This window comes from Glycine max, chromosome 17 (assembly GCF_000004515.6).
Source record: "Glycine max cultivar Williams 82 chromosome 17, Glycine_max_v4.0, whole genome shotgun sequence".
Classification (NCBI taxonomy): Eukaryota; Viridiplantae; Streptophyta; class Magnoliopsida; order Fabales; family Fabaceae; genus Glycine; species Glycine max.
The window spans coordinates 6,150,633-6,177,134 of NC_038253.2; the positions used below are offsets into that span (position 1 = coordinate 6,150,633).

Sequence of the window (26,502 nt, forward strand, 5' to 3'; positions counted from 1 at the left end):
TTGCATTATCTAGTATAAATGATTAAAATATTTAAATATTATATATATGTATAAATTATTTTTCTCTTATAAAATTAATATCGGTTGTTAAGATTCCTTCTTTAGACTTCAATGACTAAGGTTCAAATCTGCTTTTGTCAAAATTTTATTTTTGTTAAAATAAAACTGGATAAATAATTAAGATCAATATAAATATTTTAATCAAGTAAAAATGACAACAAACATGCTCTAGTCTAGTGGTAAGTAGCGCATCAGCTTCCTTCATGTTCACGTATCACCGGGCTCCACCACCAGACCAATTAATAAACACAACAAAGTATTTATTGAGTTTGCTAATAAAATTAAAAAAATTCCTATTCATCATCTTTCTATTACATTATTTTACAGTACAGAATATTTATAAATAATTCAATAGTAAATAGTCAATAAATCTAATAACAATGACTAATATAAACTTTGACATGATCTTAAAATTTAAATTTAGAATCCAAAAACTATCTAACTCATAACACTAAAATTATCCCCACTTAAACATACTAATTTCAGACGTGGAACAAAAACAAGGAAGACAGCTAAGCTAGAAAAACAGAAGAGAGTTGTCTTAGTTCATTTCAGGTTGTTAGGCTGCTTATAGTCATAGGTTGAGAGTGTGCAAGTTGACAATGCATTCCAAATTTTCCTCGTGTTTATTATCAATGAAAAGAAAGGTTCACGTATCTAATATCTTGTCACAGACTCATAGCATCAGCAGCTGCTGAAACCAAATCTGTAATCACTGTCACCGTTACTCTCATTCCTTACTAAGCGACACTTATTACTCAGCCCCGTACCAGGTTCCCATGTAATTCTCAAAGGATATTAGGGCATCTAGGTCAAGTTAAACCCAAGAAGTACAAACTACGAACCAAGCTATGTGGAAAAGTCACAACATGTTTCATGTTTTTTTTTCTTCTTCTTATTATATTGGTACAACCGTACAAAATAAATTTTATAGAAGTGATGAATAATGTTACCCGAAAATTATAAGTACATATATTATGAGTATTTTTTTAATATAATTTATTTTATACTTAAGGATATTTAACATAAACTCGCTGTAAGAGTCTAAAAAGATTCAGATCATGAAGTGCCTTTGCTTAGCAAGCAGCCAAGCATACCCTCAATATCTTTTTTCAGGGGAGAACTTTAACACCCATCATCATGGTTGGTACTAGGAGAACCACTACCAAGAAAAAGAAGTCAAACAGTTTCAATAACCATTGGTAGAAGAACTAATTTGTAGTGAATTGTGCATATTCGAAGATTAAATTGTATGCATTAAATTGTGCACATTCACATTAACGTGTTTCACGTTCCATATCCATACTTAATGGACCGAGTCAACCATCTGTTTTGCACATTTAAAAACTGTACTTGTAAATTGCCAATTTTAGGAACCAAGTTATATATTACCAACTAGCCCGCATCGGTGGATGGTAAACTAAGTGATAAAAAAAATCGTAATTTTTATATAATTAAAAAATTTGATCCCAACTTTTATTATAATCATTTTATGTTAAATTAAAACAATTTAAAGTTAAACGTACATAGTTAAGGATGATATTGGAAAAAAATATAGACAAATAATTAGATATAGATTATTGTTTTCACACTAGGAGAAAGACGGTTGTATTCTTTAAACCTTTATTATTGACTGGATTTAATTTAAAATAATAAAATTTTAACCTTCACTCATCTGTACAAAGCAGGGGATCATGCTAAGATAACAGCTATTATTTGTAGCAGCAGCAGCAACAACAGTAATAATAGTAATCACAATCTAGCAGATATTAGATTTTCTTTTTTGTACAGATGAGATTTGACATCGTAGCCAAGAATATCGAAAGTAGTTACTGTATTTCATACCAAACACATCGTAGCCATAGTATGTGAATGTACTATTAAACATAACCCAATCGGAAAAGCATTGCCATCGTTCACCGAAAGCTTCAAACCAAAAAACTCACTTCATGTTCAAATTACTGATAAAAAGAACGAAAAAAAAGAAGCCTAAACATCACATTACTGTTAAAGTAGATAATAGTAACTCATGGCAGACAATTTGCTGTTCTACTTTCAAATTGCCATAAGGTCACCATAGTTTCGCATAAGTAATATTGATCCTGCAAACAATCCAGCAGCACGCAGCAATTTCTGCATATGAGAAAAACAGAAGAGAATCAACATTCATTCTAAACTAATTCAAGCTCCAAGATATAAACATGAATTAACAGGAAGAAATACCTTTATAATTAAGTAAAACCTAAACAACACTGAATAGCCATAGCCCATTGCACAAGTCTTATTCATGTTCCTACCACCAACACTTAGTAGCGGCAATTCCTCTAAACTAAGCTCATAAATAATCTTATTAACCAAAAAGTTCGAAAAGTTTGGAGGATGGTTATTCTAAGTGAGAGGTTACAGCAGCCATTCACTACTCCTGGATAATCAATTTCTATGCTTCATTGGTTCAATTGCGTATACTATAATTTCTACAATAATGAGAAATCAGGCATCCTGTCTTTGAGAGTTTCTCGGCAAAACTGATTACAACCAACAATGTTTCACATAAGAGAATGCCTGAATTCCTATGAAACTAAAGGTGATGCCATAGTCACTAAGGCACATGCAATAAGAGGATTAACATTTTCAAACCTTGAAAGCAACATAACAGCTAAGGGTAACAGCTAGTCAGCGGAAGAAATATCCAAAAGTCACAAAATCATTAACACAACAACTTATAAAACCCACAAGAATCTTTAAACTCAAACGAGATCTTCGAGTTCGATGAAGAACTGAAACTCCTCCATATAAGTATTCACACCAGTTGACAATGGCAACGGATTCAACGCCACAAAGTATAAAATCATGGGTCGGCCACGGATCTATCATGTTGCAACGATGAATAAAATGGGAGGGCTATGGCAACCCATCCATTTTGCAAGCTAAAGGCACTCTCATCACAAAAGAGAAATCAATTTTTTTTCCTTCGCACATTAAAAGAAAACACAAGAATAGCCCAAGTTAATAAAGGGTCTCATGATTTTCATACATATAACTGTAAAATTTGAAAATAGCAAATACATCGGGGCTATTGCTTTATCTCACTCACGCTGTTTCACAGAAAAAACAAGGCTATATTGAATAAATGACATTAACATAAGCCAGAATCAAAGGAAAAAGGAACGAAGGGAGCGGTAGCGAATCGAATAGAAGAATAGGAAGAGGGAGAGAGAGAGATTACCGCATTGAAGGCCCACTTCTCATCGTCGTAGATTTGAGAATTGACGAAATCTTTAAGGTACTGAATCGAAATTACAGAGTCGGCCATTGATGTGAGAGAAAAGGCGAAAGCACCACAACGAGATTTTGGTATTAGGTTAGGGCTAGGGCTAGGGTTCTGGGTTTTGCATTTTCACGACTTTTGTTTTATGATTTTTATTTTTGTTGACTCGTGCAAGCGAGCCAAAATGCAAACCACTTTTTTTTTTTTTTTCCTTTCTTGGGCAAATATATGTAAGTATTTTATATACTTGATTACATTGTTTCAAAACAGCTTAGGAAAAACAATGTAAGAATTGATCAAATATTTAAATATTATTATTTTAATTATTAAAATTACCAAAATAAGTATTTAGGTAATTAGGATATTAAAATAAACTTGGAATCAGTAAAAATTAAAATAATTTTAATGTTTAATTACTCATTTCATCTTTATATTTATATTAAGTTTATCTTTTAATTCTTATACTTAAAAATTGCCTCTTATAATTTTTATAGATATTATTTTTAACTTTTTTAATCTTTATAAGTTTAGATGATAAAGATTAAGGGAGATTAAAAAATTAAAAAATGATATGTATAAACACTAAAATAAATTATTTTTAAGTATAGAGACTAAAAATAAAACTTGTTTCAGTAAAATAAAAAAAGAGCAAAGCTTGTGCAATTATAGGAACTAATTTTAATAATACTCAGTTCCTCCCGATGTACCATACAATAATTCTTATGTAAGAATTCTAATTTCTAGCGTTGCTTATTTGCTGTTACTTGGAGTGCGTCATTACAACTAGGACAGATTTTGGCAGGTCTAGTGTGAATCCACACTACCCTCCTTCCTTTTTTCTTTTAGAAAAACATTGTATATGTAAACTTTAATTTAAAGCAAAAATCTATTTTCTTATATTTAATAACATAATTATGTTTTTATTCCCCACACCCGGCAATCAACAGACTAATCTCTTGAATGTACGTTAATTTTTCTATATGAAGACATCTCTTGAACATTTACTGAATATTGCAACTTGCTTTCTCCTGTTGAAAAAGCTAAAATATCATGAAAAAAATGTCAACTAATAGTCAAATACCAATAAAAAGAACATGCACAAAGTCCTCTTACACTCACCCTAGGCTCATCGGTAAAAATGGTACAGTTTTCATTAAGTTTATGAAAAAAGGAAAATGAACTCACATAGTACCAATTTCCATATAAACCTTCCACAACAGAGATTCGTGTAACAACTCAATCGCAGGAACACATCTTGCTCGATAACTTAGCAAAATGGAAGAAGGATGAGAAGTGCATTGGTAATGAAAAAAAATACATGACCCATCCAAAACACTTCTACAAGAACTAATGAACCCACTAATCTTTCATTGAATGATTGCACTGATGACAATCAGGAACCTGAACTTGTGCCTAAACAAAGGGAAAAGAAAAAGGTGTTTGGCTTCCTTTTCCTATAAAAAATAATCAACCCACCAGCTTCTTGTGTATTGTTTTTGTTTGTCTTTTTCTTATTTAAATTAGCCAATATCATGCTGTTGATGCTGATGGTGTAGAATTACGGTTCCCCACACCTTGACGTCCACCGCCCCGTCCACCTCCATTTTGATTTGGCCGTTGAGAACTCCTAGGTTGCCCTGAGAATTCTCCTTGGTTTCTGAATTCATTTCTGCCATAACCCCGTCCACCACCAAATTTCCCACGTGCTCTGAAACTGTCGCTTCGGAAACTACCTCTTCCTGAGTGCCTCCCTCTCCCACTACCGCTGACTAGAATAGCAAGAAAAAGAGCATAATAAACATCTACTTGATAACCTTGGTTTAATCCCCATTAAATATGGATCATGTTTAGTAAAAATGAAAATATATCAGTATACCTCGTGTGGTAGTTCTCTTTTCCTCAACAACAGCTTGTCGCTCACCAACAGTGATAGGTGAAGCCTGAAATTAGTTTTAGCAAGATACTAGATCAGCATCTGTGTCAGGATAAAGACCAAAACCAGAAAGAAATGCAAATATCCCTACTATTGTAATGAGAAGACTAAAAAGTAAGAAATGATACTAAGGCAATGGGCACTGGTGTGAAAAGTAAAAAGGTTGAATGGTTTATGTGGTGGTGAAAGGAACAATGTAGCAATGACGAGAGAATGGAAAATAGAAATCATGTGATTGCAGGTGAGATTATTGCCTAATTGACACAGATACCAATCAGCAAATAATTAATAAAAAATATTTTTTAAACAATAACACACATGAAGCAAGAAGCCAAACAATGAACAGATGGCATGTATCAGCAAGATGGACAGATTTAATTTAATATAAATATAGATAAGTATTTGTATCATGAAGATGCTTCAAAATAAGTGAAATACCCGATAACTGTTCTATCTGCAGGGTACAAATAAGAATTCAACACCCACAAATTCTCTAGTTATTTATATTATTTAAGAAAAGTGAATCATGTAACTTGTAAGTAATATCTTTACCAAACTGCAAGTGATGGCAAAACAGATACTTAATGCTAGACCTGTAGGTTTCTATATCCTTTAAAAAGACAAGCAAAAAATCTATAGATAGACAAGTAATCTAACAGCAAAAGCACAAATCCACAGCATCCCAAATCCCACTTGGGCTCATCTATACAAGTAGTCTACACAGTTAAACGGTAGCACAGTACAAAGCTACTTCCTCTAAACCTCAACAGTCCCTATCAGGGGTGCATGCTGCCTTATTGAATTTCTATTTTCTACATTGGAAAAGCCAATGGAATCCATGGTTTTATACCACAGTTAGACAAGGTTAAAGTCATTTGGACCTATCACCAAAAATTCATAGGGCCCAGAGGCCAGTACAATAATAGTGAACTTATATGTTATGTATTGCAATGACAGCATTGTAGATAATTTTCTGATTATATGACAAATTATCTGCAACATTTTACCAAAAAAGAAGAGAGATAAAAAGTATCACAAGGAGACACAACAGAGAGAAGATAAGTTTAGGATCGAATGTCTCAGAAAGAGAGTTGGAGTGGAGAGGACACACAATCATATGAGAAGAAGACTATTAATAGAGGCTTTAGTTAGAAAAGTGGATTAAATGGAACATAATCCAATTAAAACTGTAGAGGAAAACCTATATAAAATTTGATTTGTAGAGCCCAATGATGTCCATTGATCCATATAGGCAACCCCATCTAGTAATACAGGGCTTAATTGTTTTTCTTATTTTTGATTAATAAGTTTCTATTCAAGAAAATGGAAGCATATTTTTCTTCAGAGACAAACATATTCTATTTCCCAACAACATACTAAGGCAATAGCATATTCATTTTCCGATCAAACTAAATGCTTCCTAATTCCAACTGAATTTTGTGAATGAGTATCATTACTGACTAGCCATCGTACTATTCATCCCCTTCAATATGTTATGCTTATTTTAACTGCAATGGCATTTTAGTCATGACTTTCACCACTGTCCTAACACGCCAGTAAACTTCTTAAACTACTACTCATCATTATCTATCATTATGTCGCCATAACCATCCTAATCAACTTGTCAACATCTGACTCCTCAACCACTCAACCAAAACATCAGCTCAGTGACTTATTTGCTGAGTACTAGTGTCAACATCAGTGCCACATCATAACCAATTATTGTATTCTAAAAAGCATGCCATTTCATCCACTTGTGCTGCTACTGCAACTTTATCGCAACACTGTTTCCCAATCATTTTCCAGATTACCATTATACCAAGCACCCCACATGCTTGACGTAACAGGAAACAAATGGGAAGGAAATATTTTTTAAAAATAAAAGTTTTATAAGAAAAAGACAGTAGTGGAGCATATCAATTAAGAATAACTTATGGTCCTGAAAGAAACAGGATTAGTCAAAAACCAAAACAAAATGAGAAACAAAAAGACACTGCAGGCTAAAACAAGCCTTAACTTCCTAAGTTTGAGTCAAGTACTTGTACCTGCAACCAAAATCAAACTTGAGTTGTCATAGATAACATATCAAATACTGATGTTTGAGAAGACAAAATATCGCAGTTTGTCAAAGAAACATCAGTGATATGAACAATTAACAGTGTGATTGGGCACCTTAATCTAAACAGATATATCTTCTCAAATGCTTTGCAATCATAAGATCCATTTATGCTTTTCACAAAACTATCACAACACAAACACATCCCCGATAAACATCTAACAAGATCAACTATATACTAAACACAAAGAAAATAATCCCCTTTCCAAAATGCATTAATATATTGCTTTAATCAGATTTCTAGAAAGACCTTCCAGTTTAGAAGCAGGCACAATTTTTTATGAGCAAAAGATGCAGAACATATTCTTTTCCTGAACATTCCAGCCCCAGAACTGCTCCAATCAGAAGCTGAACCTTGGGAAATACAGGCAACATTGCTACAAGCTAATGCTAATCGGTACCACTACCAATAAACTAAAAGTATTCTAAAAGATATAAAAAATTTTAATCTTATGGACATCTACAAATAGACACTTCTTCCATGGCCAAATAAACAAACAACAGCGCAGAACTACAAAATCAACAGTTCAAAATTGCTCTGTACCTCAAGTGCACTGTGCATGGAACTCAATTCTTCAAATTCAACAAATCCAAAACAGAATCCGTGCTGCAAGAAACCAAAAATATAATATAGCTCATAAGCTTGCCTCAGAAAATGCTTAGATAATTTGAAAATGCAGACAGTAATATCCACGGACCTTGCTACTTCTAACTTGGATACCACCATGCTTAATAGGACCAAATTTCTTAAAGACTTCTTCAAGTTGTTCAACTGTTGCATTAAATGGCAAGTTCCGGATGTATATGGAGTGACCTTCAGCTGTTAAAAGTACAGAACAAGTCAATTGATTTTCAAACTAGAATTTAATGCACCAGTATATTATAAATTCTATAAAGTATTTTTCCTCCTTTTCTTTAATGTATTTGTTTTGATCTCTACCGTTCACAAGCCATTTTTAGATGAAACAAGCCAGGGAGGAAAACTGTCTAGATCATGGTTGACAGGTCTGAAAAAGAACATAGCTGTCAATCATGTCAATTAGCACCAATGTATACCTTCTTCATGAACATCACTGCTCCCAGGTGCACTATCACTACTAGGAGCTAATGCCTCAGGCACAGGGGTTGATTTGGCAGTAGTAGGCCATTGTTCACTGGATTTAGCAGATGCTATTCTTGCAGCTCGGCTGGGAACATAGACATGACCAGATGCTACATGACTTTTCATGACCTTCATGTAAATGAAAATCATTAATTTAATGAATGTAAAGGAGCAGAAGAGTATCACAAGGCAAGAATATATATATATATATATAACGACAAACTCACAATGGCTGCATATGATCTCCTTGGTGCATCATCCAGGACAGCAGAAGTTGAATCATCAACAGTAACAATATCATTCTGACTTAAATCTGTAGGGGGTTCAGCAACCTCTTCATCAATAACTGATCCTTCTTCCTCATCCTGAGGATGATAAACTTCAGCACCATTATTAAGGTTCTCACCCTCTGCCAAAGTTGCATTGTCTTCCACGAGATGTTTGGGAGCATGCAGATCCTCTAGAAACATGGAAGAAGCAATTACGAATTGAGGTTTAAGTAAACCAAATAACTGTTGAATACATATATGTGGAGAAAACTCATGCTAACCTGATTCTGGCTCATGCACTGCTTCAGCATTTTCATTGATGACACTTACTGAGGAAGAATTTATCTGAGGTGTGTCATTCTCCTCAATGAACCTAAAGACGTCATTTAAGACATAATATCCTTTTTCTTGTGGAGCCAGAAAGAATGTCTGTGAGAACTTCCTTCTCACATTATCCTTCCCAGTTAAGCATCCAGTTACTAAAACTATCACACCTCCCTTATGTGACTCCTGAGCGTCTGCAGTTTTTATTTCTGCTGTATAATCTTCATATTTCAGGGAAATAATCTTTTCATGGATTTCCTGATCCAACAGTTAAGTAAGGAAATTCTTCAGAAACCAAACCATTAATAGGCAGCTTCCCAGGGAGTACAAATGTTATACAAACACAAACTAGACATATTATGTGACAAATGTATTTAGCAAGGGAGTAAGCATGCTATCACATCACAATAGTATTTAGCTATGTATACTGAAAAGAATGAATCTTGCCTTAGGTGGATTGGGGATATATGAAGAAAAGTGGTATGGTACACACCCCAATTAATAGAGTAGATTAGATGGATGGTAGTTCTATCATTAGAGATAGAGGGAGACCAGGAGAAATTATAGCAAAACAATTAAGGATTTAGAGGTTAATGGTTTGCCTAAGACATGGTTCACCATACAACTTTACGACATTGTTTGATCCAAGTAGCCAACTTTACCTGGTAGAAAAAGACTTGGTTGTTGTAGATTGTTGTTGTTGGAGAGGGCAAAACACACTCAGCAATTGTTAAGCTAAATATTTTAATAGAATAATAAGTTTAGCCAAATGACAGAACTGTTCATATAATCGATAAACGGATGTTCAGTTATTGCTCTTTCAATATGATTGAAACAGGTAACAAGACTCAACATAAGATGGGCTGGTATGGTAGTTATCATCTAGCATAGACAAATTGTAAAGAATCCATACTGCAAAGGTAGATAATGACTAAATTGTATTTTGAGGAAGAATCATGAAGTATAGATAAATCTAGCCCAAAAATCACAATACTAGGACAGAAAGTAAATTGATTAATATAAGGACCGACAGTAATCAGTTCAATAATCTTAAATCCAAAGCTACAAATCCATAACAGTTGAACCACAATTCGAGTCATTTGGTGGTTTCTGTTTGATAGATGCGATTTTATTAATTTCAGTCATTCTATAGTTAAATAGGGACCTGATTTATAATTTATAAATAATGCCAAGATAAAATGCATAATATGTGATATGTTGAAAATAACTATTTTCAAGATGGTTACGAATATCTACTTCCAAAGAGTTAATAACGATTTCATTGCATTCTGTCTCTTCATAATGCTTACATTCAATTTCTAAAATGTGACCTGGTAGATTATAGACTTACTTGTACAGTTGTCACAGTTGTCATCACACCATTGCTGTCTGATCTGGTTAAGAAACTTGAATCCTGATAAAATCTGTGCACCAATTCTGGGGATTGATGCAGAATGTGATAATATTGCTCCACAAAGGCATTGCCGACAACTTGAGCACTGGGAGTAGTGGGAGGGATTGTCTCCGGCATTGCCATCTGGAATTTTAAATTTACATTAATGTAAAGACAAAAAAATCATTAATGATGGATAAATCTTGGTTGTGGAAAGCAAGAGAAATATTTCAGCTTGCCACCCTGCTATGCCCCACCCCCATCTCAAATTAACAAAAGAATTGCATAACATATAGTATGTCAGAAAAAGGACAAAACAAAATCCTTTTAAAAAATAATAGTTTTTTTTTTTTTTACAAAAAAATCTCTCTTAAGAAGCAGCAAAAAACACACTCAGTGTGTTGAAATCATAATATAGGGTGAAAACAATTGCAAAGAGTCAGATCAGGACCTACAAATGGAGGGGAAAACACAAATGTAGGGTGAAGAGATAAACTGGAATGAAACTTCACATTTACCAAGTATCAAGTGTGAGGACTATATAGCAAATTTGTAACAGTATCTAAGTGCTTACGTAATATAACACCCTAATCAAGCCACTAGAGAACAGTAAAATCATGATCCTAATCCAGAAACATGGAACACTGGAAGATTAAAGCAAATTATACAAAAACCCACAAAATCATGAGAATTATAAAGTCCTAAAAACCCTAAACAAAATGAAAGTCTACATCAGAACCATTCGAGTTAAGTGAGAATTTTAAAAGTGGGAAAAGGCTGGAAGAACAAAATAGTAGCGTACATCCTTGGAGGGTGAGGGATTGGTCCTAAACGACGCAGTATTGACAGATCAGGTAGCAAGCAAGCAAGCTGCTAGTGCAAAACAAAAGCATAACTGAAAAACTAGAGTATCCGACAATTACTACGGGGAAGAAAGGAGTTGATGAGAACACGCACGTGCGTACCTGATTGGTGGAAGACGCGATTTACGAAGAGAGAGAGAGAGAGAGAGAGAGAGAGAGAGAGTAAAGACTCTGAAGCTTTGTTTGTGTGTTGTGTTCGGATTCGGAGATCACAATTCACTAGAGACGATGACTCCCGCTGTTGCTTTTTCCTTTTTTTCCAAGATGCCTTTCCCACGTTTTATTTTATTATCTGTATCTATAATCTATCTATAACAATATTTTATCATCTATAGTATTATTTGGTGTATAAATTTTCTTTTTGTTTTAGGAATGTTATTATTAGTACATTGTTTTAATATACTTCTCTCAATACATCCAATCTAGTTAAAAGTTTCTGTAAACTGCAAAATCATAAGTGTACCGGAAAAAATGTCTAAATGTAACTAGAAAAAATTACAAAACAAAAAATAAGAGATATTGATGTAAAAAAAGGTTTTGAATTATTTTTTTATATTATTTTATCTGCTCCTCAAATTACTTAATATTTTCTGCTGATTAAAAATTACTCATTATTTTATTTTTAAATCGTGCATCATGTTAAACCCACATGAAAAAAAATGAAATTACAGTAATTTTTTCATTCAATATTTTTTTTGAGGATCTTTTTTCCAAGATAAAAACTATTAAAATTAAACTTTACATTTTACCCAAATAATAAAAATACAAATAGAAAATAACATAGTGTCTATTTTTTCATTAGTTAATAATAATAATTTTAATCTAATTTAGGTTCTAAAATTAAATTATTTAAAATAGTGATTAATTTTTAAAATAAGATAAATCAAGCACATATTTCATTTCATAATTCCAGGAGAACTTTTTGTCAAAAAAAATAATAATCCAAGAGACCTTTCTCTATGCCTTTAAATGAAATTCATAATTTTTATTCTTGTGAAAGCAAGTGTGAAACTCTCTCATACACTCTTGTTGTATTAAGTAATAACTTTCATTTTTGTATGGTAGGTAGCCTGGCCTTTGCTCCTGGAGTGGTTCTTACTGATATTATTAATAATACAATGAAAACACTGTTTTGAATTTTGCCATAGCATTATGCCTTGACCATGGACTTGTCCAAATTTATGGCTATAACTGTCATTAACTAATACATCCAATCAGGTTTTAGCGTTCGTTTGGATGGAAGAGAAAATATTTATTTAAAAAAAATAATGGATCCCATAGCATAAAATTTCTTCTCTAAAGTGACAAGTTTTACAAAGAAATAAATACTATTTACCTTTTCCAGTATTCCTCCTTAGTGCACTCTTAGTCATGGTGTAAAATAATTTTTTTATGAATTATTTTAGACACTAGACTCTCTCTCTCTCTCTCTCTCTCTCATATATATATATATATATAAAATACAACTTCCGTGATAACACTTTTTTTTTATAGAAAAAGTTCATTAATATTTCAATTAAATGATATATTTTAAAAAGTAATAATTAAAATTTTTACAGGTTTATTTATTGTGTATTGTTAATTTGTTAAAAATCTAATGATATATTATATTTTAATTTTAATTATCTATTATTTTAATCTTGATCGAACATGACTGTATTATCACATGAGTAGTAATATATATATATATATATATATATATATGTATATATATATATATATGATATAATGTATTTTTAATTTATTTAAATTTATGTTTTTGAGATATTATAATTTTATTTGTAGTTTAAATTTATATTTATTTATGTTAAGAAATAGTCATTCCATGTTTAATTTTAATGTATTAATATTTTTTTCTCTTGATTTTTAATTCACCAGTTCTAGTTAAGGTTAAAAATCACTTTTAAAAAAAAAAAATTGAAGTATTCATTAATATGTATGAATATATATATATCCAGCATCAGCGAGTAACGAGAAGACGAGTTTTCTCTGACAGACACGTAACGGGTAATCCATATCCGTGCCCGATCCATTCCTATTCTCCCTCAAAATTGTAGATCCTTGTAATATTCCGAAGAAGCTAAAAAAGGGTTCTCTCACCAACAACCCTCAGTTGCCGCTCCCTTTCTCTCACAGTTGCGTACCATCACCACCAGTCGCCATCGCCTCCGCACTCCGCACCGCCGTCGCCGACGTCGTACGCACTTCGCACCAACCTCGGCCTCCTTCTTTCTCTCATCCTGCTAAAAATTTTCACGCTGGTCTCTCGTGGAAGTGTAAGCAAGCATCCCAAAACCCCAGCCGCTTGCTTTCTTCGTTCGTTTCTTACATCAGGTGCGATTTCACCCTATTGCTTTCTTTATATCTACCGCTAATTGTTCTCGCTTCCTGTTTGGCTACGCCATTTGAAATTTCTTTAATAATTGTTTTCTTTTAATTCGAGTTTGGATAGTGTTTATGATTTCATGGCGGAATTACTGCTTTCTACGGCCAGTGTCTGTGGCTTGTTTGGTAAAGTAGTATAGACCTGACAAGTGATATGTTGGATTTGTTCATTAGCGTGCCTTCTCTCATTATAATAATTTTTCATTTTCTTATTAGTTTTTATTTCAACTGAACTTTGTAGTCGTCACAGAAATTGATAAGAGGAATTCAATCGAGCCAATTTTGTTTTCTAGAAATGTTTGTTTAAAAATTTGTCTACTATTGCAGTATTTTTGGGTTGAAGTTATGAATATGTTAGGTTATGGATCAATGGCAACCAACTATATATATAATAACTAAATGGAAGGGATTTAAAAATTTTCTTTGGTTGTAGGTACATTAATTAAGATAATACTACTTCTGAAGTGCTGCTGAGGTTATGGAACGTCAGGGTCATGATTATGCAGCTGCATCTGCTATGGCATATGCTCAGCAACAGCGACAAGCTGCTAATATGCAACAACAGCAGCAGTTTGGATTTCATCCCCAGCATCAGCAATTTCCTTCATCAATGCACGGTCCTCCTTTTATACCCTCAGGTCCTGGTCCTGGTCCTGGTCCTGCACCCCCCCCTATGCAACAGTTCCCTTATCATCCTGCCCTACAGCAGCAGCAACAGCAACAGCAACAGCCACTTCCACAATTACACCCTCATGCCCCTCCCCCGCCTCATCTTCTTCTTCAGCAGCAGCAGCACCAAGGACCGCCCACGTTCCCTTCACATTATCCTCCTCCGCTTGTTCCATCACCATTTTATGATTCTGCTCCTGCTCCACCCCCGGTTGCTCCCCCTTCTGATCCTGAGCTCCACAAGAGAATTGACAAGCTTGTTGAGTATGCAGTGAAAAATGGCCCTGACTTTGAAGCTATGATATGTGAAAAGCAACGGGATAATCCTTCCTATAGTTTCCTCTTTGGTGGGGAAGGCCATGGTTACTACCGTTATAAGCTTTGGTTATCAACTCGTCCCCCGGGTGGTCCATTCAACCCGTCTTTTCCATCATCTTCCATGCCCATGATGCATCCTCCAAATCCAATGATGAATCTGTCTCCTCTAAATGCTTCTCCAATGAACCCTGCAGGAATTGGTTCTTCACCTTCGATGCTAGGTCCACCTCATTTCCAACAGTTCTATGATCAACAACACCACCATCAACATCCTCAGTCTTTTGGACTTCCTGGTCGGCCTGAGTATGATCCGTCATCCAAGTCTTTCAAAGGGGTCTTTGGGCCACTTCCATCTGATGTTGCAATGGAGCTCAGTAATGTCCTTAACAATCTGAATGGTACAAAAGAATCCATCAAAGGTGCAAAACTTTGGTTCATGCAGAGATCTCCATTTGCACCAGCCCTAGCAGAGGCTCTTAGAGATAGGGTCTTTGCATTGGATGAAGTTGAGAGACAATTACACATAATATACCTTGCCAATGACATACTTTTTGACAGGTATCATATTTGATTAATTCACATATTATAAAATGTTAGAAATGTTCTTCTAATAAGCAGAAAGTATGGATCACACATACACTATTTTCCCTCCCTGTCTTCATGTTAAAATAAGCTTGGTTATTACTTATTAGTGTAGGTTTTTCTCCATTTGCAGTTTTTTCCTGATTGGTGGATTATTTTCATGACTCTAGGAATGCAATAAAAATCATGTTGTATAGGACTTACTACTGTTACCAAACACTACCCCTACTCATGTATTTCATTTTCCCCCTAAAACCTTCTATTTTCTTCCTAAATCTCTTAGAAATTGTTGTGAAATTTCTTCTTAAAACCTTCTACTTTTTGCAAGATCTTTGCTCTCTTGCTTATTTTGATCCTGGTTTGATAATCTTCTTGACATTGATGCTAGAGTGGATGATTCTGCTTTTCATTATCTTTACTTCACAGCTTAAATCGGAGGACAAGCAGTAATGACCTTGACAATGAAGCTCTTGCCTTTAAACCTGTTTTAGGCTCCATGCTTGCAAGAATTTATCATAATCCACAAAGCAATGAGGAATACAGGAAAAGAATGCAGCAAATGGTGGAGTTCTGGTCTTCTAAGAAGGTATACGATCAAGAGACTATATCTTTACTGAAAGGTGAGATGATTGGTGGGCCACAATCAACTTCTTTTCCTGGGGCTTCAAAGGATTTATCTTCTGCTTCAGCAGAGTCAGGTTCAGGTAAGCTTCTCTTTTTTAGCCAGAATGTTTCATGGCTTGATAAGTCAGTCAATTTCTTCTCTCGTGATAGCTGGATAATGTTCATCTCGCTTTAAGGAATACTTAAGTTTTTTTTGCTTTCTTTTCGGAAAGGGAAGGGGTTTACTCAAGTAATTTTGTTGTGTCATCTGTTGTAAATTTATCCATTAGAACACTGTAAGCTAATTTGGTGTTTTTCTTGCATGTTTTTCCATGAAGTTTTGGAATAAATGACTAGGCATTAATTTTTTATTACAGTCACCCACACTGGTCACCACTGAACTTGAAACAACTTAGTTTCATTTTCTTGACATTACTCTGAAGTTTACAAGTCTTCACAAAAAAAAAAACTGAAGTTTACAAGGGATTGATTACTTCAGGATATATATTATGTGATTTAGTAAATTATTTATAATTTCTTCTCCCTTCCCTATTGCAGGAATACTGCAGACACCTAATCATGTTGCCCAGCAGTGGCAAACTGATAGGTTAGGTGCTGGTTCAAGTGCCTTGGATCAAGATCGTCTTGATAAATTGGCAGCTTCAGCACAGTCACTATCAGTACCCCTAGCAGCTCAGCAGTTTCTTCCAAGTTCTGCTCCTCCCGGTGCCTTTCCTGGGTCAATGGCTATACCATCTTCTGTTCAATCAGCTAACCAAGCACCTGGTGCTCATTTATTGCCCCCTCCATCATCCAACACCAGTGAACAATTGCCACCATATCCATTATTCCCACCTGGCCTCATTCCGGGAATGGTTAAAAAGATGCAGATTGGTAGCGGGGTCCCATATTCTCCTTTGAGCCCTTTGGATATCCCAACTATAATACCACCATCGACTGTACCACCATCAGAAATTCTTCAAAGAGTGTCAAATTTTTTTAAAGAAATTGGAGAGGTAAATCCTTCTGAGGGCCCTATGAATTCAGATTCAAGAGATGATGATGAATATGATAGAGAATATGAGAGGGAGCCTCCAGTACGAAAGGGAGGTGCTTGCATACCTCCACCCCCAACCTTGCAGGTTGATCCAGAGACGGGAACCTATGCTGATGGGACTGTAGAAAGGAAACCAGGATCCAGTGGCTCAGGCAGGTTGGGGCTTGGGGCCACAGCCAATCCCAATGAGGTGAGTCAGTATGATGATGTATATACATCTTACAGGAAGCAGAGAAGCACCAATTACCATTCATCAATGAGTGCTAGAGCCGCCACAAGATGAAAGCATCTAATTACCTTTTCATCCAATATTTTGGATTCCAGGATCTTAGACTAGCTCAGTTAGCTTTGTCTTTATTAATGTTTCTTTGAATGACTGTAGTTGAGCTGATACTTTTGTTTGTTATTTGCCTATGGTCCAATGTGCTTTTTCAGCTGAAATCATGGATTTGATGTATCATTCCTTGACCAAAACTGAATATTCCATAAACTTTAAGTCACACATGGTAATGGGATAAAAAATGAATGATAATCCTATTTTCCTCTATATTCCCTTAGCTGAAGTTTGATTTTGGTATATGGTTTAATGGAGTCTTTATTCCTTGTAACTCTCTATCCTTTATTCATTTTAGCCTTTTTTTTAATGGATTTTGTTTAATTGTATGATTCAGTGTGCTTGAGCGAGTTGTGCTCTTTTTTTTTTTTTTTCAGTTCCACAGACCCTTAATTGAGTTACAATTTAAAGTGACCATGATCAAGCAGATAAATTTGTGAATTGAGCTGCGCGATTTGGTGGCATTGACTAACATACTCAACTTGGGCTAAGAAACTATTTAAGCTGTCACAGATGAGCAAAATCACTCAACTTGACTTGAAACTGACAAGTTAACAGCAATAGCAAATTCTTTATCGTTTATGGCCGCCATGATCTTTTTGTTTTGTCCTGTGTGGTTTGGCTATGAAGGTCAGCCACTCTGCAGGACACATTGAAAAACATGTCCCTTGCAGTAATCTTAACTGAGTCTTATCTACCTAGCTTTGCCTCGCATAACGCCATCGAGTCTTTTTCTGAAACTGTTTCAGTATTGTACATGTTCATCATATCATGGACAAATGGCGAAGGATTAATAGATCACACCTAAAAATGGCATAATTCTGCCAGCCTCTCAACTCAAAGCCCCATTCGGTTAGTGGATAAGATAACACCTCAGTAAGATGGCACACAATTTGATGGAAATGAGGTGTGGGGAGTTGAAAAGGAGGAATGGCAATGGTTAAGCTAAAGCTCGATAGTGTTTGGTGTGTATGTTTCTGTTGGCTTTTGGTTTATGTTTTTCAGGGTGAAAAGAAGGTGGCCACAAAATGTTTTTGCTGTCATAAAGGGATCTGAAGAATCTGATCGATATGTTCTGCTTGGGAACCATAGAGATGCATGGACGTATGGTGCTGTTGATCCCAGCACTGGAACAGCTGCACTACTCAACATTGCTCGATGATTTTCTGCTCTATTGGGCTTGGGGTGGAAGCCAAGCGAGACTATCATTCTCTGCTGTTGGGATGCAGAGGAATTTGGGATGGTAGGTAGTAATTCCTTCTTCACAACTGATATATATCGTGGTTCCATGAATAATAAGGCAAATAGCCAGTTTTTTTGGTTTTTTAAATTTTAAATTCTTGTTAATGTCTGCTATAACCGCTTTCATGATGATATGGTGTCAGTGGTTGTTGATAAGATTGGGGTGAAACTCTACTATTATTTGTTTTCTTTGCCTCAATTAATTGTTGTTATCTTGCTCTTGAATTTCTTCTTGATACAGATTGCAATTTTGTTACCAGTTTTCTCTTCAATGTGTTGTCAGTTGCCTTCTTCAACATTCACATATGCTCACTATCAAATCAAATGATTTTGCTTTATATCAATAATGGTGTCATTTCCTGCAATATTCTCTCTAAATCAAGTTTATCTGTTTATGTAGATAGGATCAACTGAGTGGGTTGAACACAACCTTATTAATCTTGGTTGCAAAGCTGTAGCATACCTTAATGTGGACTGTGCTGTGCAAGGTCCTGGTTTCTTTGTTGGTTCAACTCCTCAGCTAGACAGTCTTATTATTGAGGTCACCAAAAAGGTATTTAGTTGAAGTTATTATCATTTATAAATACATGTGCAAACATACATATGGATGATTCTTAACATATATATCATGCTTACTCCTAGTTTTTTTTTTTTTTGATCAGCCATGCTTACTCCTAGTAATTCAGAACATCAATCAGTTTTTGCTTTAATTACTACTATATAATGTTTGTCATGTCTTCTTATGTGCAGTCTATATATGGTATCTATATTTTTCATGTTAAAAGTATTGTTCATGAAAAGGTTGCTTCTTTGGGTGAACTACAAGTTCATGGAATTTTGAACCATGCTCTTTCGATGGAGGTGAAAAGAAATATGTTTCTTGAGTTGAGAGTTTATATTTTTGGAGACTAGGATGTGAAAATATTTAATATCGTTTTCAATATATATACTTTGATGCTTCTTCTCATATTTTTAGAGAACTCTAATCTCTAAGCATTCACTAAGATTAAAAAAAGAATGCTTCTACTTTCATAAAAAAAAAATCATCCAATTCTCCTCTTAAAAAAAAGCTGGCATAGTAAAGAAGGAACGTATCACGATTAATAGTCTCTAAGGTCTAACCAAAGGTGGCAATTTAGCTTCAAGCTAACTAGCTAAGTATATATAGCCTGCTGACTACATTTAACAACATCTTTTAAATTTGAGTTAAAGCTAACAGCAATTTATATTGTAGTTAAAAGAGTTATATATGATCTGTTGTGGTACTGTTTACTTATTATTATGATAGTTATTAGTGGGTTATGTAGTAGTAGTAAGGATAAAATATTCACCAAAAAAGAGAGTAGTAAGGATAAAATAAAATATGTCTGCTTCTAAGACAATTGTCATGAATAAATTTGTTTTTATTCTTTTCGGTGCAACTGAAGCGGCCTATTTTGGCTACTTTTTTGTTTTGGCCCCTTGACGTCCCAATTGTTATAATTGTTGTGGTAACTCAAGATTTACGTGTAGGAGAATTTTAAATATTAGTATTTCTCTGTGGCTTTTGTTTTTAAGTCCAATTCTGCATATAGTGGACACTACCAGCTAACAGATGGTGCACTCGACACCTTATCATATCTAAAAAAAACGGTGTCAAGCTTGATGCAGTTAAGGTAATTGATTAGCACCAAGTCATTCCTTTCTACTACAGTGTTCGTCTAGGCGAAAAGAAACATAATATTTGTTTAAGCTAATAGATCTTTCTGCTGCAGAAATGATCAAATTCAAATTATCATCTTTAAATATACATTTTTTTTTAATTTATTGCAGAGGTATATGGAACAACATCATGAGGTTAAGGTCTCAAGTCCCAACACTAGAAATGGAAACAATTCTTGCATCAGTTGAAATTTTATTGGACTGTAAATGCTACTTTTTGAAATCAATGTTCGATATTAGTCTACTTAATACCATATCAGTCACTTTGCCTACCTCTAGGACTTAGTCTGCATGTTAAGGTGTTGTAGGGCATGAATCAGTTATAGGGCATGCAATTTTACTATGAATTAAAAGATTTATTTAAATTTTATTATCATTTTATATTATGTGTTTTTTTTATTTTAAATATAATAACAATAATAATTGCAATATAACGGGGTAGAAAGTTGAGATTTAATTAAGAGGTAAATACTTAAATTTTTAGTCAAAAACTTATAATTTTTCTTATGAAACTGACGAACCAGTTGAGCAAAAGGCAACCATAGTTCGTTTCCAGCAATTTGGTGATACAGTGCTACAACTACATCATCACTATATTATATAATAAAAAAATATAGTGATTATCAATGGAAAATATTTATTTATATTAATTTTAAAAATAAAAATAAAATTATAAAGTTTGTATATCCCTACAATTACACATATTATGCTATATTATTATTTTTCTAAAATATACTATAATTGTACTCAATTAAATATTTTATTTTGAAATTTAATTTATTTATTTTTATTATGTCATTATTTTATCCATACGTCATATATTATTACAAATATGTTGGTAGGAAACTTGATTAGTATCATTAGAAATGTTTTGATAGAAAAACTGATTGAAATATATTGGAAAAAATCATTTTAAAATATTTATTACAACTAATATACTTTTCTATTTAAGTCAATGGAAAAAAATATGCTAATTATTTAAAAAATTAACGGTGATTTTCGTCTTACCGTATGATTTTCATTAAACATACATCTTACTTTTCGTGCAACAAAAGTATAACACAGTTTAATTTCAAAATAATTATTATTATTATATTTTTAAAATGAATAAAAAATCATGTATACACTGGCATGACTAGTGAACGCAGAGGTTACTTACTAGTATATACATAACGTACATAGACTACTTTCCAAAATGGGTCTTGACTTACCTGTGCATCCTCTTGATTCATTTTCATTTTCCATTATTGTTGTCTCAAAGCAGAAAGTACAAAACATTTGTGTTTAAAAAGGAAAAATAATAAATTAAAGAAAAAATTATCATTCACAATATTAAAAACAAACATTAAACGAACTTTAATTATAAAATAATGTTTGAATTAAGAGGATGAGAATAGAATAAGAAACAAAAATAGAGAAATCCAAGTAGGAAGGAGTCTAAAAATCAAACTAAACGATCATTCTATGATTCTAAACATATGTTTATATAAAATCTCTTTCGGGTTAACTAGAGCCACCACTCGAAATAAAATCCAATGTTAGCTAGCTCAATTATAATTTAATCCACAAAAGTTATGTGAATTACTAAGTAAAACATGTCTATCAGTGACCATGAATTAGTTGACCCTCTAGATGGTCAATTACTCAATTTGGCTTTAGGGTCCTTCACGAAGTTTTAGATAAATCTATCATAAAATTTTGGTGTTGGTCTCATATTGTTTTGATCTTTTTCAGCTCAATATATGCTAAAAATATTGAACTTATGTTAGATTGTCCAAGAGATAATAGTCATTTCAACTTCAAGTTCAATTTGGTCTATGATTCATGCCACTTTTTCTCATGACTTCTCCATAAAAAATGTAAACATTTGTTTCTTTCCATATTTACCATAATAAGCTCAATCACGTCAAAAAAGTCCAAGTTATAACCTAAACTAGAAGAATATTTCATTTATAAAAGCGTTTGTAACTAACGCCCTTTTATACTAAGATTGTATTCAACCCATCTTTTTAAAAGGTAATCCAGTAACTACTCATAATTCATATCTTAGTATAACCCGGTCTCTATTTAAAATATTATCAAATTTAAATATAATCAGAGAAAAATAGATATTTATTCTGTACATCACACAAACTAAAATTTTAGTTAACAAAAATCATTAAAATAAATTTATTATTTATTTAAAAGACTTTATTATAAAAAAAGTATTTTATGTTTCGGGGTACTACCAATCTACCCATAATTACTTTCTGAAATACTATTTTGTGTTGTGAAATGTATTTTTTAGAATGTTAAAAAAATAAAATTGTATTATAAAAAGTAGTTTCCAAAATATTAAGAAAAACATATAAAAAAAAATCAATCATGGAATCATTAAAAATCTAATATAAAGAAAAGAACAATTGAAGTGAGGAAAATATATAATTAATATTAGTCCTTCAATCTGAATAACTTAAGGGTATTTTTGGATAGATGGCAAGGGGTAAGATGGAGAGGGATGAAATGAAATGGACCTAAAGTCCATTGTTTGGATTATAAAATAAAGAATGGCACATAATGGAAAGTGATGGAGTTCATTTCATTAGATTCCATCAATTTGAGATTCTTTTCTTACCCCTCAAATCGGGCTGCACTCGATGGAACGATTTCTCTCGTTCTCTAGTTAATAATTTGTCATTTTACTCCTTCTACCTAAACACAATATAAACAAAACAAAGGTGTGGATGAGTTCTGGCTTTTGTGGCAAAGAAAAGGCAGATATGCAGAATTAGGCGGTGATGGCGTTCGATGGTCTCAGGAGTGGAAGTTACAATTTTGATCGTGACTTAAATGATGATTTGGCTCTATTAATGACAAATTGATTCTATGGGGTTTGTTGTCTAAGGCTAAGACATGGAAGATGTTTGTGGTGAGTGGCACAACAAAAATAGTGGTTAGACTTCAATTGTGGCATAGTGACTAATGAATGTGAGGAGGGTTTAAACTTCAAAGGCTGAAAGGGTGGATGACAAATGTTCTAATGACATTGACGTTGGATAGCATTTTCTGCAATGGCCAATCTTGTAGGCTTGAACTGCTATGAGTTTTATATTTCTTAGATATGGGTAATATAAAAATATAAAAGTAATAATTTATTCTGCTTCATTTTTTTCCAAACAATAGAGTGATATTTTTAGTCCATTCCATTATATTTTGGTCCATTTTGCTCCATTCTCTACCATCAATCCAAACATAGCCTAAGAGGTGTGCCCCTACAACAACTTGAGGTTTGGGGATGGAAAAATTATAACACTGAAGCAAGAGACTAAGCAATGGAGAAAAGGGGGAGACCATAACAAGAGGTCAAAGGGATGAAGAGAGTGAAAGTGTGATGAAAGAGAAGAAAATGTGTTGTTGTTATGAAAAAAAAAGTTGTAAACACGTTGTTGCATTAAAAATGAGAGTATGCAGGGAGAAAAAAGGTTTGAAGGAAAGAGGTCATTTAAGTAATTTAATTTTAGAAAAAAGAAGGAGAGTGTATTTAGCAAAATAGGGAAGTAAAATATAGCAATGGGCAACTTTGCCCATTTTCTTGACCCGGGTCCGGATTGTGTTTGGGATTGAAAGGAAAGAAACAAAGAGGGGTGGTTTGATCTATGTGGTGATTCAGAAACAAACGAAACCCAGTAGACATGGCGAAATCGGCGTCGAATTCTCTGATGCAGAGCCTGAAGCGGTTCATAAAGAAGCCATGGGAGATCACGGGCCCGTGCGCGGACCCTGAGTACAAATCCGCATTGCCCTTGGCCGTGGAGTACCGCCTCAGCTGCCCCGCCACCGTCAAGGAGAAGCCCATCATCCCCAACTCCCTCCCGGAGACCGTCTACGACATCAAGTACTTCACCCGCGACCAGCGCCGCAACCGCCCTCCCATACGACGCACCGTCTTGAAGAAGCCCGACGTCGAGAAGCTCATGAAGGAACAGACCTTCGCCGTCTCCGACTTTCCGCCCGTTTATCTCAATTCCGCCGTTGAGGAGGACATCAACGCTCGCGGCGGCGGATACCAGTGACTCACAGGTCTACTTTCTTCCTCCCCCCTCCCCATTTCTCTTTATTAGGGTTTTTCATCTTTGGATTTGCGAGATTAACCTTTGGAGGTAAGGTTTTAAATATCGGTCGCGGTCGCATTCGCATTCCGGTTTCGTTGCGTTTGTTGATATTGCGGACAAATGCGATCACGGTCGCGTTGCGGTCAGGGACAGTTAAGAAACCTTGATGTTGTGGTCCAAATCCCGGTCGTGGACCTTTTTTTAGAACCTCGTCTGAAAGTTATTAGGTTAATGAACTTTGAAGAAGCTGTATGGTTTAATAATTATACCTGAGAATTATGTAGCCTGCACGATCTCTCAGAGGTACCATTCCATGACCTAGTGTTTGGGTTATGGAGTTGTTTAACTTAATTCCAACTTATTTCTTCTTCTTCTTAGATTTCAATGTATTTTTTAAATTTGTTTCCATTGTGCTTTTTTGTTCCCGCAACTTTATGTAGCCAAATGAAGTGTGAATAAAATAAGAGGTTAAGTTAGGCAGTTGGCGATATCCATGTAAAGCTTTATTGAATCTTATGACATGGATTAACACTATGGTTTTGCTAATCCTCTAGTCCTTTACGCTTTAAGTATCGTGCTTTGTTAGCAACAGACTCTGGTTAGGAAAGTACATGTTAGAAGATAAATGAAATTCAAGAAGGAAGCTCTGTTGCATTAGCAAGATCTCTGTAAGTGTATTGCTCTTGCTCTCCCCAAACAAGGCTAGAGCAACATCAACATCCAATTTTAGGAAGATTGGAAGAGTTAGTTCAAGAAATCCCATAGGAAAATAATATTTTTTTAGGAGGGGATTTGAATGGTCTTGTTGCTAGAGTTATGAGGGATCCATGGTGTTACACACTCAATGAGAAGGTCCTTTGTGCAGTTTGACATGATGGAAGAGGTGTTGCATTGTGTTTTTTCGAGTGGTGATATCAGTCTGAATGATGGCTCTCACAGGCTCATAGCCACTATATTTAACATTCCATTGAATTCCTGCTTTGCGCTCCTTTTGTTCAACTACCGCCAAGATTTAGAGATGGTTTATGAAATTTCATAATTTTCTCCCATCAGAATGAAAATAGGGTTTGAAGCACATTCTTCAAAGAATGATGCACCAGGTTCCATTGTTTGCATTTTCCATCATTGGCTGTTGATGTGTCTTCCGGTGAAAGCCTTGTTTCTCCATCAGCTCAATGTATTCTGGCAGCTCCTTAACCTCTGTTGAGTCTGTACCTCCTTCCTGACTTGGTTCATAGTTCATACTTGCACTATGTCCATTCCTTGCTGCAACTTCTTCTCTTCTTTGACAATTCTGTCCTTTCTTCTTCTTCTGTGAGACAACCTCTGTTCATTCTCTTTGGTGCAGCCAAGGCATCATCTCAGTCACATCCAGCCCAGGTGCCCAGCGGAGCACCTGATCCTCTGCATTAGTCTCTTCTTGTTGTTGACTTGTTAAACTTGTTAAATATGTCTTATATAGGCGGTGATTGTGTATAGATTATTATTACTTTTGATTATTAATAATGATGTCTTTATTTTTTTTTCCAGCATTTCATATGTGTGGTATAAATTACCTTTTCCTCATTATCTTTAGTGTAGTGGCCATCCAAATATCTGCTATTCCACTATATTGTTTTTGAGTTGGTAGCTCTGCTCTGCTATTCAGATTAATAATCCAGCCTAAACTAACATGAAAGAAAGAAAACTATAATGCACTACTTGTAGTATGCACCTGCTATCATATTAGAAAGAAAGCTATCCCATTTTGAGATACTAGTTTCGTTTCTGCACTAGTGTAGTGCCTTTCTTATTAGTAATTTAGTATAGAAGAAAGAAAAAGAAATCATTCTTACGGTGCTTGAATTCTGCTACTTGATCTTATAACTATAGTGCACTAATAGTAGTATACACGTGCCATCATAACTCTGTTTGAAACTATCTTTGACTGCTTGTCTTTGCTTGTGACCAGGTTTGTGCTATTGTGGGATGACATTATTGGCCCTGTCAACTTTCTGTTATTTGTCAATGGAAAGGTCTGTGTAGTCTTTATCACAGACCTGTAATGACCGTCCATTTTAAAGAGGTGTGTAAACATTTTACATCAATAAAGTGTAGCTGGCTGGAGTTAAAGTTTAACTATATGTTTACTTATTTGTGGATGTGGGATCAAAAAGTAAATTGATTCAATGACTTGATAATGGTTAGAATAA

The 26,502-nt window shown here is 34.3% G+C and overlaps 4 protein-coding genes across 14 annotated transcripts; 2 read left to right on the plus strand and 2 right to left on the minus strand.

Annotated features, from left to right (window-relative positions):
• Positions 1-1,803: 1,803 nt before the first annotated feature.
• On the minus strand, positions 1,804-3,458 carry LOC100800713 (mitochondrial import receptor subunit TOM5-like protein). The gene is given in 2 exon segments (NM_001360433.1): positions 1,804-2,193; positions 3,287-3,458. Coding segments are annotated over 2 exon segments (165 nt in total). The 5' UTR covers positions 3,374-3,458; the 3' UTR covers positions 1,804-2,115.
• Positions 3,459-4,459: 1,001 nt separating this feature from the next.
• Positions 4,460-11,611, minus strand: LOC100801253 (nuclear transport factor 2). Of its 4 annotated transcripts, none has more exons than XM_006600524.4 (10): positions 11,431-11,611; positions 11,268-11,335; positions 10,424-10,609; positions 9,030-9,330; positions 8,707-8,939; positions 8,434-8,608; positions 8,076-8,197; positions 7,922-7,984; positions 5,205-5,268; positions 4,460-5,097 (listed from the first exon to the last, which is right to left on the minus strand). In XM_006600524.4, exons 3-10 carry the CDS (start codon positions 10,607-10,609, stop codon positions 4,859-4,861), a joined length of 1,383 nt encoding a protein of 460 aa, XP_006600587.1. In that variant the 5' UTR covers positions 11,268-11,335; positions 11,431-11,611; the 3' UTR covers positions 4,460-4,858. The 4 variants fall into 4 exon arrangements, with proteins under 4 accessions (XP_006600587.1, XP_040867029.1, XP_006600586.1 ...); XM_041011095.1 differs by having other exon boundaries at positions 11,423-11,611; XM_006600523.4 differs by lacking the exon at positions 11,268-11,335.
• Positions 11,612-13,302: 1,691 nt separating this feature from the next.
• Positions 13,303-20,589, plus strand: LOC100802329 (calcium homeostasis endoplasmic reticulum protein). Of its 8 annotated transcripts, XM_041011102.1 has the most exons (7): positions 13,310-13,662; positions 14,147-15,258; positions 15,709-15,986; positions 16,444-18,519; positions 18,919-19,071; positions 20,076-20,173; positions 20,331-20,589. In XM_041011102.1, exons 2-4 carry the CDS (start codon positions 14,192-14,194, stop codon positions 17,223-17,225), a joined length of 2,127 nt encoding a protein of 708 aa, XP_040867036.1. In that variant the 5' UTR covers positions 13,310-13,662; positions 14,147-14,191; the 3' UTR covers positions 17,226-18,519; positions 18,919-19,071; positions 20,076-20,173; positions 20,331-20,589. The 8 variants fall into 8 exon arrangements, with proteins under 8 accessions (XP_040867030.1, XP_040867036.1, XP_040867031.1 ...); XM_041011097.1 differs by having other exon boundaries at positions 18,919-20,173; XM_041011099.1 differs by having other exon boundaries at positions 19,181-20,589.
• Positions 20,590-23,794: 3,205 nt separating this feature from the next.
• Positions 23,795-26,502, plus strand: LOC100803217 (uncharacterized). Its single transcript, XM_003549527.5, has 2 exons — positions 23,795-24,278; positions 26,262-26,502. Exon 1 carries the CDS (start codon positions 23,891-23,893, stop codon positions 24,269-24,271), a length of 381 nt encoding a protein of 126 aa, XP_003549575.1. The 5' UTR covers positions 23,795-23,890; the 3' UTR covers positions 24,272-24,278; positions 26,262-26,502.

What these genes read in the sequence shown, in the direction of transcription:
- LOC100803217 (XM_003549527.5), top strand. Translation starts at nt 23,891, where the DNA reads ATGGCGAAATCGGCGTCGAATTCTCTGATGCAGAGCCTGAAGCGGTTC.
- LOC100801253 (XM_006600523.4), bottom strand. Translation starts at nt 10,609, where the DNA reads ATGGCAATGCCGGAGACAATCCCTCCCACTACTCCCAGTGCTCAAGTT. An exon ending in GGAGATCATATGCAGCCATT is followed by an intron (nt 8,609 to 8,706) that starts GTGAGTTTGTCG and finishes ATTTACATGAAG; the next exon opens with GTCATGAAAAGTCATGTAGC. An exon ending in AAAGAGAACTACCACACGAG is followed by an intron (nt 5,098 to 5,204) that starts GTATACTGATAT and finishes TTGCTATTCTAG; the next exon opens with TCAGCGGTAGTGGGAGAGGG.
- LOC100802329 (XM_041011096.1), top strand. Translation starts at nt 14,192, where the DNA reads ATGGAACGTCAGGGTCATGATTATGCAGCTGCATCTGCTATGGCATAT. An exon ending in AATGACATACTTTTTGACAG is followed by an intron (nt 15,259 to 15,708) that starts GTATCATATTTG and finishes TTTACTTCACAG; the next exon opens with CTTAAATCGGAGGACAAGCA. An exon ending in TTCAGCAGAGTCAGGTTCAG is followed by an intron (nt 15,987 to 16,443) that starts GTAAGCTTCTCT and finishes TCCCTATTGCAG; the next exon opens with GAATACTGCAGACACCTAAT.